At 37.5% G+C, this 16,171-nt stretch overlaps 1 protein-coding gene across 2 annotated transcripts in view; it reads left to right on the forward strand.

Annotated features, from left to right (window-relative positions):
- The window catches only part of ERICH1 (glutamate rich 1), an 82,055-nt gene that overhangs the window by 26,721 nt on the left and 39,163 nt on the right, over window positions 1–16,171 (forward strand). For both annotated transcript variants that reach the window (XM_015820780.1, XM_015820781.1), the window contains exon 3: window positions 9,514–9,654. In XM_015820780.1, coding sequence (XP_015676266.1) covers window positions 9,514–9,654 — 141 coding nt within the window. The remainder of the gene's footprint in view (window positions 1–9,513; window positions 9,655–16,171) is intronic.

Here is a 16,171-nt window from a genome sequence, read left to right on the forward strand (position 1 = left end):
CTCTTGAAATTGCCTTCCATCACCAAATAGTGACGATTGGCAGCTAGAAGATAAAGTAATTGGTGAGAATGTGGAATCGCATTAACACTTTTTTGGAAAATGAGAATATAGGTTTAAAAAGACCGAATCCAGAACAGCACATAATTTTCTAAATGCATCTGCTGTCTAGTTCCTCTAATCTGAATGAACTTTGGGACAACTGTTGAACATCCAGGGCAATTTATAATTTAAAGTAGCATTAAAAAGATTAGCAAATAAATAATGTTCCTGTCCCAAAGGAACTAGAGGAATAGTTAGAATAATAAAAAAATGTGATTGGTAAATTAAAATACAAACAATAAAACCTTTGGCCTCTAAAGGCTGGACTAAAAATAAATGGTTTTTTAAATGTATTTTATAAAGACAGTGTGGTAGCCAAATGCAACTGCTTAATGATGCCTTCCAAACTCTGGGAATGATGCAGGAAAAGGCCATCTTCCATCTGTCTAATACATCAATCTCAAAAAGAAGTGCAGCTTCTGGGTTTCTCTGAAGCCTTGAATGTGAGCTTGCTGCTTGTCAAGCCAGCATCCTAATCACACAAGCCCCTGTGCTCCTTCACACTCAGAGATAGCCCCTGTTGAGTGATACTGTATAGCACAAATGACAGCACAGGGAATGATAGATATGCACGCCCATATACCCCAGAGCAACTATGTAGCTTTGAATATAAAGGGTTGTAAGCTTTAAAAAAAGAGACCCTGAGAAAGCTCAGATGTCTCGGCCAAGGTCTGTTGAATAAAAGGAGGGGGGAAAATGGGAGGGGAAAGAATTGGGGAAGGCCTCAAATATTCCAGTGACAACTGAGCATATAGAATGTCCTTAAACTGCTAAATGACTTGGGGGAGAAAACCAATGGAAGAGATGCTTAACTGGCTTCTCTTTATTGAGGAACTAGGATGGAAAACAGGGAAGGAAGATGGGGAATGAGAGGCAGTTCAGTGATTTACTTGATCCCTCTAAGCTTTAACAGAGATGTCACGAGATGATTCATGTCATAGGTAAACTGGTTATGTTCACACATGGTGGGGAAAAGACCAACCTGCTGCCTTCGCAATACATGCTAAATTTGGTTAGGGACTTTTCTTGGGGGGGGGGGAATGATTGATACTCTGACATCATTTGATTTTGGTGCTCATTCCAGTATTGACTTTTTGCATTTGAGGCTTAGTAGCTAGGATCTGCCCTTCTTTCTGCAGCCTGCAAGGTCTTTCTTGCTAAGGTTATTTCTCGGCTTCTTTACTGTGTTCAGATCCATGCTTTTACAAAGTTTAATCCCCGGGAAGCTGTCCAGTCCAAGTTTATAAGAGCTGTCCTTGCATTTCTGAGATGCATGAAGAATGCTGTCTTCTGGTTAGAGCAGTGTTTCTCAACCTCAGCCAGTTTGAAGATGTGTGGACTTCCATTCCCAGAATTCCCCAGCCAGCATTGCTGGCTGCGGAATTCTGGGAATGGAAGTCCACACATCTTCAGATGGCCAAGGTTGAGAAACACTGGGTTATAGAAATGTTTGGTTTGTGTGGATTCCAGAGTCTGGTGCTAGCTAGCTCATTAATTTCTAATTCAATTTTCTTTTCTATGGGTATCTGGCTCTAGTAGTTCTAAAAGACCATTTTAATCAACTTGATTAACAAGAACTAATAGCAAACTTCCAGTCTTTAGGTCTCTGTTTGGATAGCCTTTGCCCATTAGAGCTTGGAAATGCCAGGAATCATCTTAAGCAGTGTGTCTGGAATATTGATTTTCAAACCAGTCTAAGCCTAAAATCCAGTGCCATAATCTGTGAATTTTTTTCCCCTCAAATGGGCATGTGCCATCATCCTAGCCCTCTTCCATTTCAACTCTGAAATTTCACAGAGTCTTTATCTTGTTGGCTGCTTTATCCTCCGCAATCCTGTGAGGCCCGTATAAAACAGCCCTATAGAGGTACATATGCCCATATGGGGGATGAACCTGAGGAGTCCCTGAGACCCATGATCCTCTGTTGCTTCCTTTGGAGTAGGGGTGTCCAGTCTTGTCCACATTAGGACCTGTGGACTTCAACTCCCAGAATTCCCCAGACTGGCTGACAGCCATCTATTCCTTTCCATTACCTTGGCAAGAAGGCACAATGCTTATTTGTTGTTTCTTCTATCTGACCAGGATTCTGATGTATTTTCCCAGGTTGCCCAATTCTGCGCCTCTATTTGTTTTATTTGTTCTACCCATAACTGAAGAGTAGTGCTAATCTTTGTGATTTCCAGTAGAATTTGTATTGTTTTTAATATATCAGTAATGTTCTTTTTACTGCATTCTGTGCCTACATTTTATTCATATCTATATATTTTGGGAGTATGAATTTCTGTATAGTATTTTCCTGGCTTCAAGGCCATAATAAAGCTTTGCTGGTGATTATAGGACTCTGCAAAGCATTCAGAAGAAGGGCTTTGTTTGCCCTCCCACTCATTGCAGAGTATTTCTTTCAGATGCATTGCCAGACCTAGTATGTAGCAAAATTCAGTTGTGCACAGCGGATACCAAGCTTAAAAAGCACCACAGGGCCTTATGATCAATAAGCTGGGAATTCAGGCACCAGGCTCTTATTTTGGTCTGGTCCAGCAAGAAATTATTTGCTAGGTGGAGCTGGGTCTGCTGATAAGTTGCTTTTGACCTGCTGCATCGGTACTTATTGCTGCTATTACCCTAGCAGACATATACAAATGGAGCCCCTAATCAAAGCTGGGCTGAGTTGCCAAATGCTCCAAAAGAAAAAAAAAGAATAATCAAAGAGCAACCTCATATCAGAATTGCACTTGCTGGTTTATACGTTGCTGCAAATTATAGATAGATAGATAGATAGATAGATAGATAGATAGATAGATAGATGGATGGATGGATGGATGGATGGATGGATGGATGGATGGATGGATGGATAGAGATAGATAGATAGATAGATAGATAGATAGATAGATAGATAGATAGATAGATAGATAGATAGATAGATAGATAGATAGATAGATAGCTGTTCAGTACATACATATTATAATAGAGAATTTAATGAGCAATGTGCATTTCAGCCTCCTACAATCTTTCTGAATCTTGGCAACTTTAAGACGTATGGACTTCAATGCCCAGAATTCCCCATCCACCATGCTGGGTAGTTGAAGTCCCACCTATCAAAGTTACCAAAGTTGAGAAATGCTGCCCTAGCACAGATGGTTCTCGACTTAGGACCATAATTGAGGCCATCAATTTTGGTCGTAAGTCATGATGGTTGTGAAGTGAGTCACCGCATGGTTGCGCTTGATTTTGTGATTGTTTTTTTGTGGCGGTCTTAAACGAATGGCATGGTCGTTAAGCGAATCCCAGCTATGGGGCAGTTTTTGCTGGAAAAAAACAAAGTAAACACCGGTTTCAAGCAAAAACATCCTAAATCATGCTCACCTGAGTTCCTAATGCTGCCCAGGTGCTGAGTACCCATAATGCAGTCATGTGACTGCAACCATTTTTCTGGACCATTATTTTTTTTCTGTGAACCAATTGTAAATCGAGGACTACCTGGATAGGTACTATAGATGAGTAACTTCAAGAGTCTGTCCTTCTCATCATACCTCTTACTCTTGAAACTGAAATATTGAGTGACATCCTTTGCAGAGAATATTGCATTCTTTGAAGCAGGATACATGGAAATGCTTTCTGAATCAGGAACACGGCTGTATTCCGGCAGTGTCTTGGTCAGTTAGTCCTGATGCAAATTGACACAGCAGGATGATCTGCTCCCTGCAACGGCACATTGGAAATTTGGGACGTAACTTTTTCAAGAATGAAACTTATAGACTAGGTTTATAAACCTCTTCAAGCGTGACAGCAAGCAGGCTCAACATTTTGGAAGCTGAAGAAGGCAGAACCAAGCAGAAACTAAATTTAGTGTAATTGTCGTGTAAATATATTTCAAAATAAAAGTATTAATAGCCATATTGATTCCAGTTTATGGAAGGTTTTGAGGGCTGCTTGAAGCCTTCGGGCGTTTCTAACTTGGAAAACTGTGCTAAGGCTATTGGAAGTTTGCAGACTGTCTCCTGCAAACTTTTTGCATTTACATTACTAAATAAGAAATTTTTATAGGAAACTAAGATAGCTTATCTAAAAGTTGCATTTTTTTTTAAAAAAAAGCAAACCAGTATTGTCTAAGAGCTTTTAATCTTTCACATTTCTTTTCATTAATTCCAGCACTGATTAACACCTCATTATTCATCAACAGTGGAAGGAGAAATCAACCTCAAGACTTGACAGTTTGATATAGTTTGAGCCTGAATCTAGGGAAAATGAATTTCCTGAATAGTTTCAATTAATTTTTAGCTTGATGTCTGTCTTTTCAGATTGCATGATTAATCAGTTGCATCTTACTGCATTATTTTTCTCTTTGACCTCTAATAAAATCTGTTGGAGCTTTTTTTTTTTAAAAAAAAACTTTTTAAAAAAAGCTGAGAAGAGCCTCTGTTTCTTATGGTATGTTCTAATTTCTTCTCATGTGTGCAGGAAAATGGGCTGAAATAATAAAGAGTTCACTTAGAAATTGTAGAAATGGGATCTATGTCCAGGAATATCCATATTTTGCTTTTAAAAGATCAGTGGACAGTAGCCCTGTGTTATAATAATACATATGAGGATAGTTCATTAGTCTATGTTAAATTTCTCATACTGAAAATCAAGGTAATATCATTATTGCATTGGCAAGTGTAGTTAAGTGCTATTAAGGTTTTTCCAAAAGTTTTTCAGCAATACCATATAGTTGTTTATGAACAATATTTATTCTGTTTTCTGTTCCACTCTGTGAGAATTATTCTGCTTTTTAATGAATTTATTCTAAAGATCATAGCGGGGTAGCAGTTTAAAATTTGACAGGTTGGAATTGAGTCATTCTTAAATCCTGACAGTTGCATGGACAACTCTTTGCAGATCCCTACACATTTTCAACAACAACAACAACAACAACAACAATAACAATAATAATAATAATAATAATAAAGTTGGAAGGGATCTTGGAGGTCATCTAGTCCAACCCCCTGCTCAGGCAGGAAACCCTATACCATTTCAGACAAATGGCTGTCCAGTCTCTTCTTAAAAACTTCCAGTATTAGAGCATTCACCACTTCTGGAGGCAGGTTGTTCCACTGGTTAATTGTTCTAACTGTCAGGAAGTTTCTCCTTAGTTCTAGGTTGCTTCTCTCCTTGATTAGTTTCCAAATCATTTGCCATTGTTTAGGGCTAATAGAGAAAGAATGGTTTAAGACTGCCAAGTTGGCTTTTCTGCTCCTAAACTAGTACCTTAATCCTTAGACCCCAGTGGCTTTCAGTGTAAACTCTAGCATTGTCAGATATCAGGGAAATCACTAATCCAGTGCAAGTTGGCTGAAGATCAGGTAATGATGTGATTCATAAAAGTATGTCTGATAGTTTTCTATATATACACACTAAAATAGCCATAATCATTGTATAATAATGATGATGATGGTGATGGTGGTGGTGATGATAATGATGATGATAGGAACAACTTCCATCCTGTGACAATATCTGTAATACCATTGAACATCCACATCTGCCTATCCCAGGTCCTTGGTATAAGGACTCGATATGTAGACAAAAATGCCAAATCCAATCTGAACATCTGGCTGACTGTGAATGATGATGATGATGATGATGATGATGATGACGACGACAACAACAACAACAACAATAATAATAGAGGTGGAAGGGACCTTGAAGGTCTTCTAGTCCAACCCCCTACTCAGGCAGGAAACCCTATACCATTTCAGACAAATGGCTGTCCAGTCTCTTCTTAAAAACTTCCAGTGTTGGAGCATTCATAACTTCTGGAGGCAATTTGTTCCATTCATTAATTGTTCTAACTGTCAGGAAATTTCTCCTTAATTCTAGGTTGCTTCTTTCTTTGATTAGTTTCCATCAATTGCTTCTTGTCCTGCCTTCAGGTGCTTTAGAGAGTAGCTTGACTCCCTCTTCTTTGTGGCAACCCCTGAGATATTGGAACACAGCTATCATGTCACCACTAGTCCTTCTCTTCATTAAACTAGAAATACCCAATTCCAGAAACCATTCCTTATGTCATGGTTCCAACCGATGAAACCCTTCAAAAGAACTTCGAGGCATTGTTTTCCTTAAAGAATCTTTTATTCGGGAAACAAAGTATCAGCACTACATAACTGAACCCAAAAACTAAATTCCCCTCCCCTGGATACAAATTAACAAAGTACAATTCCCACCCCCAATAAACAGTCATAAACCACATTCCCCAATTAGCTTGAACCATGGGCTTTCTCCCCAGGTCTCCAGCCCGCCAAAACATTATCAGCTCTGGACCCAGTTTGTCCATGGATTCCCATGGCAGAGTTATTATTATTATGACTAACTGAACTCTCATTCCAATCCCCCCTCCCAGCACCAACTAATTCTAAAAGCATAGAGAAAATGACTGCATTTTCATCTGTTGTCAAAGCAAGAACATCCAATGTTAGCAGCGTTGACACCTTATAGTTTTAGCCTCCAGTCCTCTGATCATCTTTGTTGCTCTTCTCTGTACTCTTTCTAGAGTCTCAAAATCTTTTTTTCATTGTGGTGACCAAAGCTGGATGCAGTATTCCAAGTGTGACCTTACCAAGGCATTGTAAAGTGGTATTAATACTTCATGTGATCTTGATTCTAACCCTCTGTTAATGCAGCCTAACACTGTTGGCTTTTTTGGCAGCTGCAGCGCACTGCTGGCTTATATTTAAGCGATTGCCCACTAGGACTCCAAGATCCCTCTCACAGTTACTACTATTGAGCAAGGTACTACCTATACTGTACCTGTGCATTTGGCTTTTCTTGCTTAAATGTAGAACCTTACTTTTTTCACCATTGAATTTCATTTTGTTAGATAGTGCCCTATGTTCAAGTCTGTCCAGATTCTTCTGTATCTTAAACCTATCTTCTGGAGTGTTGGCTATTCCTGCCAGCTTGGTATCATCTGCAAATTTGATTGAGTTCCCATCTATCTCCTCATCCGAATCATTGATGAAGATGTTGAAGAGCACTGGGCCCAGAACAGAGCCCTGGTTCTGAGATCACATCTGCCAGTCCCTTCAGAACCTTGGGGTGTAATCCATCTGGTCCTGGTGATTTGAACTTGTCTAGGATGGACAGCTGCTCACTTAACATTTTCTTGCTTATTTTAACTTGAGTTTCAAATCTGTTTTTTATAGGTTGAACTGTTTTTTCCCTTTGTGTAAAGACGGATGCAAAAAACAGTTAAGTAGTTCTGCTTTCTCCTTGTTGCTTGTCACCTTCTTGTCACTTTCCCCCACTAATGGACCAATCATTTCCTTAACTTTTTTCTTGTTTTTTACATGTTGAAAGAAGCTTTTTTTTGTTATTTTTGACTTTTGTAGCAAGCCGCAGTCCATTCTGAGCCTTAGCTTTCCTCACTTCATCTTTGCAAGCTCAGGCTATTTGCTGATATTCTGCCTTAGTTATATGCCCCTCTTTCCACTTTTTATACTTGTCTTTGTTGTCTTTCAATTTATCAAAGAGTTCTTTATGCAGCCATGCTGGTTTCTTTTGAAAGCTGTTATTTTTCTTCTTCGTTGGTATTGTGCTAGATGGGCTTTTATAATCTCACTTTTCAAAATTTCCCAAGCTTCTTGGGTTATTTTCCCCTTGAGGATTCTCATCCATGGAATCCTTTCCAAGCTCTCTCTAAGTTTATTGAAATTAGCTCTCTTGAAGTCCAAGACTCTAGTTTGACTATGTTCTATTGCTTGTGCTTGCAAAATGTTGAATTCCAATATTGCAGGATCACTTCCCCCCCCCCCCCAAGATTCCTGTAGCTTCAACACCTTCTATTATTTCATCTCTGTTAGTGAGAATTAAGTCCAATGTGGCTGATCCCCTAGTTCCCTTCTCTACTTTTTGGGAGACAAAATTGTCTGGAATTTGTTTGATCTTCTACTTGGTGCAAAGTTTGTCTCCCAGTTGATGTCAGGGTAATCAAAGTCCTCCATTGTTATTGTGATGTGCTTCCTACATACTTTAGTTAACTGACTTGCAAAAAGTTCATCTATTTCCTCTGTTTGGTTGGGTGGCCTATAGTATACACTTATGGCAATGTTGTTTTTTCCCCTTTTATATTGACCCAAATGCATTCAAGACAGTTTTCATCATTGTTGTGCTCTATTTCAGTAGAGATGTAATTATTTCTTATATAGAGAGCAACTCCACCTTCTCTTTTATTTGGTCTTTCATTGGACCAGTTGCAGACATCATGACTAATGTAACCAAAGCTTTCCTCTTTACACCACTCCTTTAGCCACATATTGAATTCTGCTTACACTGGCCTTTTCCATTTTGTTCCTCTGAAAAGGTAAGCCTACAACCTATCCTGCTAAGTTCCTGCCCCAAGGTCTGGAAAATCATTCTGCACAGAGAGTACATCTTTTTGGGACAGGTCATTAGCCCCAAGATGTACAGTAGCTTCTACATCGCAGTCCTTGCTGGCATTCTTGACTATCTTAAAAATACACTTCTTGTCCCTGCTGGCAGTAGCATCTGAAGACACCTGACCTCTTTTGAAAGCTCCGTATCCTTTCCTAAATTTACATCCCTTATAATTGAATCACCAACCAGAAGGTGACTTCCCTTTTTGGATGCCTTACTCTTCTTGCATGACTGATGTGCAATACCTGATTCATACTTTCCCCTATCCAAAACAAGTTCTTATTTATAGGGCAGTGTCTATAAATCCTTACAGATGTGTCTTAATGTTTAACAGTGCATACAAAGTACTATTGTTTGAAGCATTAAAGCAGCCACATATATGTTATTTCCAGGCTTGTGAAGCTGCTTCATAAGCTATCCACAGCTGTCTCTGCATGCAGGGCATGCATGGTAAGGCTATGTGGGAGTTGCATATAGAATGCAATTTAGATTCAAAGAGGAGAAGGTGATTTAGAACATGTATGGCATATATATGTGACCTGCCAGCTTCTCTTTACATCAAAGAGGTCTTTTTCTGTTAGGGTAGAGTGGCAGCCACATGGTATAAAGGAGAACAGACATAACCTTGAAGAAAGAATGCAGGATTGTTTTCATCAACATCATTTAGGCCCAATAAATATGATGGATTGAGGAAGAAACTCAAGTTTGCCTTCCCTTGATTGTATTTGGCATAAGAGGGGAAAGCAAGAATGTCAGGCTTTTACAATTCTGTTATTATACTTTGTAATAATCAGATGGAGTTCCATTAGTCCTTGTGGAATCTGTTTCCTGGCAGACTAGGCTACTTACAAGGAGCAGACATGGAGGGTTCTTTAGCAAGTTGTTGACTAATATAGTAAGTGTGGCTACTTGCCCTTTGTTCTTAGAATCCAGTTCACTGCATAACCCTAGTAGAAGCTCTGGTAAGTCTATTTCTACCTCAGTTTCCTATTTATTCTCTTCTAGAAAAGACAAGTGTGATTCTACCTTCAAGAAAAATATACACTGTGACTCTGCCTCCTGAAGATTACGTACCAGTTGCTATTAATGAAAACAGTAAAGGATCCTCTGAAAGTGATGCTGAAGACAGTAGTAATGGTGCTCCAGGTAGGAGAAAATGCTTCATTTTTCTTTAAAGCAGTCAGAGCTTAAATATATAAGCTGCAGGTAAATGGAAAGTTACATCAGTTTACAGGCATGTACAACCATGTATGAAGTAAAGTGTCTGCTGGGATATACATTGTATAAACAGGAAATCATCCTAAAATCAGTGCAGAATCCAGATTGAAACATCCCAGACAGATGCTCTGCTCTCTGAGTAATTGTTTCAATGGTAAAATGCTTCTCATGTTATGTTAACTTTGTACATGTTATAGTGCTTTAACAGTAATCAAAATAGAGCTGGAAGGGACCTTGGAGGTCTTCTAGTCCAACCCCCTGCTCAAGGAGGAGACCCCATACCATTTCAGACAAGTGGCTATCCAATATCTTCTTTAAAAAACTCCAGTGATGAAGCACCCACAACTTCTGGAGGCAAGCAGTTCCACTGATTAATTGTTCTCACTGAAGTTTCTCCTTAATTCCAGGTTGCTTTTCTCCTTGATTAGTTTCCGTCCATTGCCTTTTGGTGTTTTGGAAAATAAGTTGACTCCCTCTTCTTTGGGAAGCCCCCCAAATACTGAATACTGCTATCATATCACCCCTAGCCCTTCTTTTCTCTAGATTTTTATTAAGGTTTTATAAAGTGGTACTAATACTTCATGTGATTTTGATTCTGTGCCTCTGTTTATGAGCCAAGGATTATATTAGCTTTTTTGGCTGCTACCACACACTGCTGGATCATATTTATTTCATATTTAATAAGTAACAAGTAGTGAATCGGCAGACCACAATACAAATTAAGCAGGTCTGTTTGGGAAGCTGTGTTAGAAACTGCAGTTGTACAGATTTCTTGTGTGTTTCTTGAATTTCATTATTGTCAGGTATTTTGTGTATGCTTGGGTCATATTTCTGAATGTCCAAATAAATATTATTCTTGGTACATAGTAAATTACTTTTTTCAGGGATAGTTCAATACAGAAACTGTATTTAAAATGCTATTAATTTAAATTTACTTTATTCTCAGCATTCTTTGAGTACTATTATCAGCTTAATTAAGTATTACTGGGCTTACATTTAGTTGAATTTTAATTTGGCATGGTTGGCAAATAAAGGCACTGCTCCTTTTGTTTTTCATACCACAGTACTATAAATGTTAACAAAGGGTAAATCTACTTGCTGCAAGCATTTCAAATATATACGTAGAATTTCAAATGTAACATTTTTTTACCTTTCATAATACAAATTAATGTGATATATTTCCTATTTGTATTAAGAGGAGACTGATTAAACAGTCTTATCTATATGGAAAGATATGTATTAACCTTATCAAAATTAACCTTATCAAAATTCAAATATTCCTTTAAGACCCGTTTCAGATCAATTGACATATAAACTCCTGTCAATTCTAGAAGAAATTGAATAAATTTTAGGCATAGATAGCAGTTACCTTTCCCCATTTAAGGACTGCTTCTGGACAAATAAATCTCTTCCCATAGATTTTTACGAAGGAAACACTTGGTTTGTGGAAGACGACTTCCCCTTTCGAATAGTGACTACCTGGTGTTCGGTTCAGCCATGTCTGTTTGGGTACCATGTGACTCTGTAGGGAGACTTCTTGGGTTAAGTAGACACCCATCATATTATGATTGCCTCTGAGTAGGTAATCTTACAGAAAATGCCAGATACTTAAGTAAACAGAGACCAACGTCATGGCATGTAAGTAATAATATAGCTAATACTGTGGAGTCCTTGGCATTCTCTGAGCTTAATTGTTTAATTTGTTTTGTTACCCAACTAGATGACATCATCAGTGCTAAAAGAGGGTGGGGCTATTCTGCTTATATACAGTCCCTTGCCCTGTCAGTGTTGGTGGGAGTGTTGTTTTCTCTTGATAGTTACTTAATTAGGCTGAGAGAGGGAAAAAAATACTGTAGGAAAATGTGACAAACCTAGATGTCACACATCTCTGCACCCATTTGGTTACCAGTTTAAGTGGACAAGTTTTTATTGTTCAGACAGAATGAAAGGTTTGATGGATGTCAGATTGCCTCACTGGAAGCTAAGAAAGCAAAGTACATCAAGAGGAATTAATTTCAGTATAGACTGTAATCTGGCTGCACACACTTTCTTAGGATTTTCCATTTTTTCCAGTTTTATTATAGTGTTAGTAGAGAAGATTATAATTAACATAATTGTGAGGAGATGGTTTATTTCTTTAACTTTGGTGTCAAGTCTTGTTTGGCTTGATATATAATTTGTATTTTATTGTTGTGTTGCTATAGTGCAGCACATATAGAAGGCACCTCATGTTGCAAAGGCTGCTTTAAGACATGTCGTAGATAGCAAAAGAAATAATACAAGGGTTGCATGAAACATTAGAATGACTTGCTTAATTTGACATTTTAGTGAGTCTGCTAATGTTTTTTCTCTGGGATTCAGTATCAGGGCAACATTTAATGAATTGGCGATCTAATGCATGTAGTTAAATCAATAACTTAATCACTTCAAGCTGTTTAATTCTTGACTCTGCTGTTCCAATATATTTGGGTTATCAATTCATTTAAGCAGACTTCTTTTTAGCATAAAGGCATTCCCTCTGGTTTATGAAATAAGTAAAAAGTGACAAAGAAATTAGCATTAATCATATTTGTGTGCTGTACAGTTATAGTCAAGGGATCGCTTATTTTGTTAGTTTACTAACCCAGGTGACCAATTATGACCAAAACAGTATTTAATATTTAGACTAATAATCGTGTGATTGCTGTAGTGTAAGCCAATAATAAAAGCTTCTTTGGTTTTTTTTTTATCTTTTTCTCCCTGTGTAGATTTTATTCTGTCCTATCTACTGCAGTTCATAACTTAGCCATGGGATATAGTGCAAGAGTCCATAATGTAGCCATATTAGATCTGAGTTAAGCAGATTTGGATGTGGAGACAGAACCACAGCACACTATAGCCTCTCAGAAGAAAGTTGCTTTGAGTTTCATAGTAAAAGAAAGCTTTATGTGTTCTGCTTAAAAACAGAAACAATAATTTGAATGTTCTTTTTCATAATCAGAGAGATTTTGAGAGCATTTATTTTCCTCTTGATAAACAAGAGTCTCTTAATACTGCATAGTGGGTGCCACTTGGAAACAAAAGTCTTAACGATTTTAAAAACTATGACCCTACAAACAAAATTTGTACCTGAGATTATATTCAATAATGGCCAGACCAGGAAACAGAATCCACAAATTTGAGTAGAACTTTATTAATAATGACTATAATAGTATAATTTGAGTATAATTACATATATCTGCATGTAATAGTCACTCCTCATGAGATGGGCAACTATATAAATGTGATTAAATAAATAAACAGAGTTGAAGGCTGACTAAGTTTTCCCTTCCCTCCCTTTCACTATGGGTAGAACCAATCTTTCTTTCTGCTTCCAGAGTTTAAAACTTGCTTGTATTTATGCAACCATTGTCTCAGCTTAGTTTCTCCAAGTTCATGATATCACAGCAAGAAATGCACTATGTGGTTTTCCATTTTTTCCAATTCTTGCCTCATTTTTTCTTCTCCCTGCCCTGCTCGTCCAACAGTCTCCACCACCCTCTTCTTTTTTGTCTCATATTCCTTTTCTCCCCTTCTGATATGCAGCAAGCTTTCTGTTGTCGTAGCAACGCAACAGCAGACCATTTGCAAAAAGGAGAAATGATGAGGGGTGGCAGGCACAATCTTGTTAGTTTACCAAAGGACCTCCTAAAAGACTATGAAGATGCCCATATTCGTTTACTCACATCATGCCTTATCCACAGCCTGATCCCTCACATTGATTGGGTACTTTTGACATTGAACATTTTGACTCCATTAGCTAGAACATAGAATAATAGGATTGGAAGTGACCTTGAAGGTCTTCTAGTCTGACCCCCTGCTTAAGCAGAAGACTCTATACCATTCCAGACAAATGACTGTGCATGTGAAAACCTCCAGTGATGGAGTACCCCAACTTCTGGAGACAAGCTTAATTTTTTTCACTATCAGGAAATTACTCCTTAGTTCTGTGGGGGGGGGACCTTTGGGCAGATGCCTTAAAGCAGGAGTCTTCAACTTTTTCAGAGATAAAGAGCGTGGATTAATTTTGAGATGGTTTGATAGCATGGGGAAGGAAAGGTTTAGATGAATAGTAAAAAGAAAGACTTCACTGGAGTAGGTCTTCTGTAGTCTCTGTCCTCTCTTCTCCATCTAGTCCACAATCTTGGATCTTACTGTGCATCTCTGGATCTTGGCAACTTCGGATGCCCCCCGAGCTTCAGTGGTAGAGTGGCCAAAAAGAACTACATGTAATATGAAATAAATGTCTATATGTCTGGGAACTAAAAACCTAATATTAGACCTTAAATTGAGATGGATGGAAAGATGAAGATGATGCGAACCAAACCAAGCTCCAGTAACCTCATAAATCATTCTGCATATTTATTTCTGCTTAAACAGAACAGTGTAAAGGATGTTGATATGCTTTAATCCAGGGGTCTTCAAACATGGCCCTTTTATGACTTGTGGACTTCAACTCCCAGAATTCCTCAGCCAGCATGCCTGGCTGAGGAATTCTGGGAGTTGAAGTCCACAAGTCATAAAAGGGCCAAGTTTGAAGACCCCTGTTTTAATCACATACAATTGCCAGAAGTTTTTGCTTAAAATTATTCTTATTTTCTATATGAAAATTCTCCTTAGACCTTTTTTCAAGCTGCTGCTTGAACTTTTGTACTACTTTCAGCTGCCATGTTCATAAATTTAACACTTACATGCATAACATAAATTTAACACTTACAAATTAGAAAATTCAAAGATCAGCTTATTTCAAGTAACATAATGACTGATGATACAAGAATCTTGACAGGAAAGCCACAAATCCATCAGGCTCCTAGAGATACTTAGCAAAATTACTGAGTACATGTTATACTTGGAACTTCTACATTTTCACATTTCAGAGGGGAAGGTTATAACCAAAATGCTGCTCAAATAGAAGATTGTGAAGCCAAACTTGACTATTCCAATTTTGCAAGCATTTTGTGTCTTAAATCATAACTGACTGGATGACAGATTTTAGTTATGGATTTTAATCTGCTATAAGTAGTCCTCAAGTTACAATCGTAATGGAGGCCTGCCCATCGTGGTCATAACTCATGATGGTTGTAAAATGGATTGGTCATGTGACCGACCTGATTTTATAACTTTTTTTGCAGCAGTTGTGAAGTAAATGCAGTGGCTGTTTGGCGAATCGGTGGTTTGCTATGGGTGCAAATTTGCCAAAATCCATAAGTAAATGCCAGATTTTTTTTTTAGTAGTGTACATTTTAAATGTCATTTGAAATAATGGAATCCACTTTATCTCATTTTTAAGTTACTATACTGTACTGGTTATATTTAAAAATAAAGTATTATTATGCTCTGATCTTTTCAATTGTTGTGTTTCATTTTTTTCCCCATGCAGCTAGGATTTGTACAATTTGAATACTACTAATTTGTATAATGGTATATTTTTGCCCAAACAAACTTATGACACTCTTTAAGGATCACCAAAGCATAATTACACATAAAAATGAATATTTGTATGTTTTTTTTCTGCTCCATTTCTAGCTGGTAAACAATTTGATTAACTGCCCCACTACCCAGTGGATTGAACAAAATGACACTATTCATTTTTATCAAATGTGCCAAAGACAGCTAAAATTGCATACTGCTTAACAGTAATTTATTTGCTTCTATTTGCAGTGCATTGGTGTCAGAGGAATTCATTTGTTTACGCTGTGAAAATGACTTGTGGAATGAGATCTTAAGAATCATTAGTATTGGGGTAGAAGAGCGACAAATCCTCCAAGAAATTGTTCAATATGGCCTATTTTCAAGTATTGCATTATGATTATCACAGAACCCATAAAATTAAAGATTCAGGTGTTTTTCTCCTCATTGACTGTACAAATCTATTTGGGCAAAATCATGTATTTAAATGTTTTAAATCAAGATAGGTTGAGAATGTGTTAATGTATTAATCTAATTTTTAGAGTACATTTAAAAGTGCATTGGGAATAGACAATCTGATGTCCTCCTGGTGTGTTAGTTTTAGCTACCACTCCGGTGGTTGAACATTATTATGAAAATTTTAATCCAAAAATTTATGAAGCAAGATGTAACCACATTGTTGCATTAATTAAAATCAACAGGATGGGTTTAAAAATAGTGATTTTTTTTAGTACATCAAGGCTTAAGCCTTTTTATATTTTGTGTATGTGTGTATGCTAAAAGTTCTAAAAATGTCCATTTAAAAACTTAATATAATGTATTTTTCATTTTCATTTTATTAAATTTATACCCCGCCCTTCTCCCGTAGGACTCAGGGCGGCTTACAGCCAGTTAAAAACAATTTAATACAATACAATAGAAGTTTTAAAAAATCATTAAAAATAAATATATAATCGGCCGCTTCTACTAAAATTTGGCTAAAACCAATTTAAAATACCCCTAGGCCAGTCCTGCCCGC

The sequence above is a fragment of the Protobothrops mucrosquamatus genome, unplaced genomic scaffold, assembly GCF_001527695.2.
Source record: "Protobothrops mucrosquamatus isolate PMUCROS unplaced genomic scaffold, P.Mucros_1.0 scaffold1182, whole genome shotgun sequence".
Classification (NCBI taxonomy): Eukaryota; Metazoa; Chordata; class Lepidosauria; order Squamata; family Viperidae; genus Protobothrops; species Protobothrops mucrosquamatus.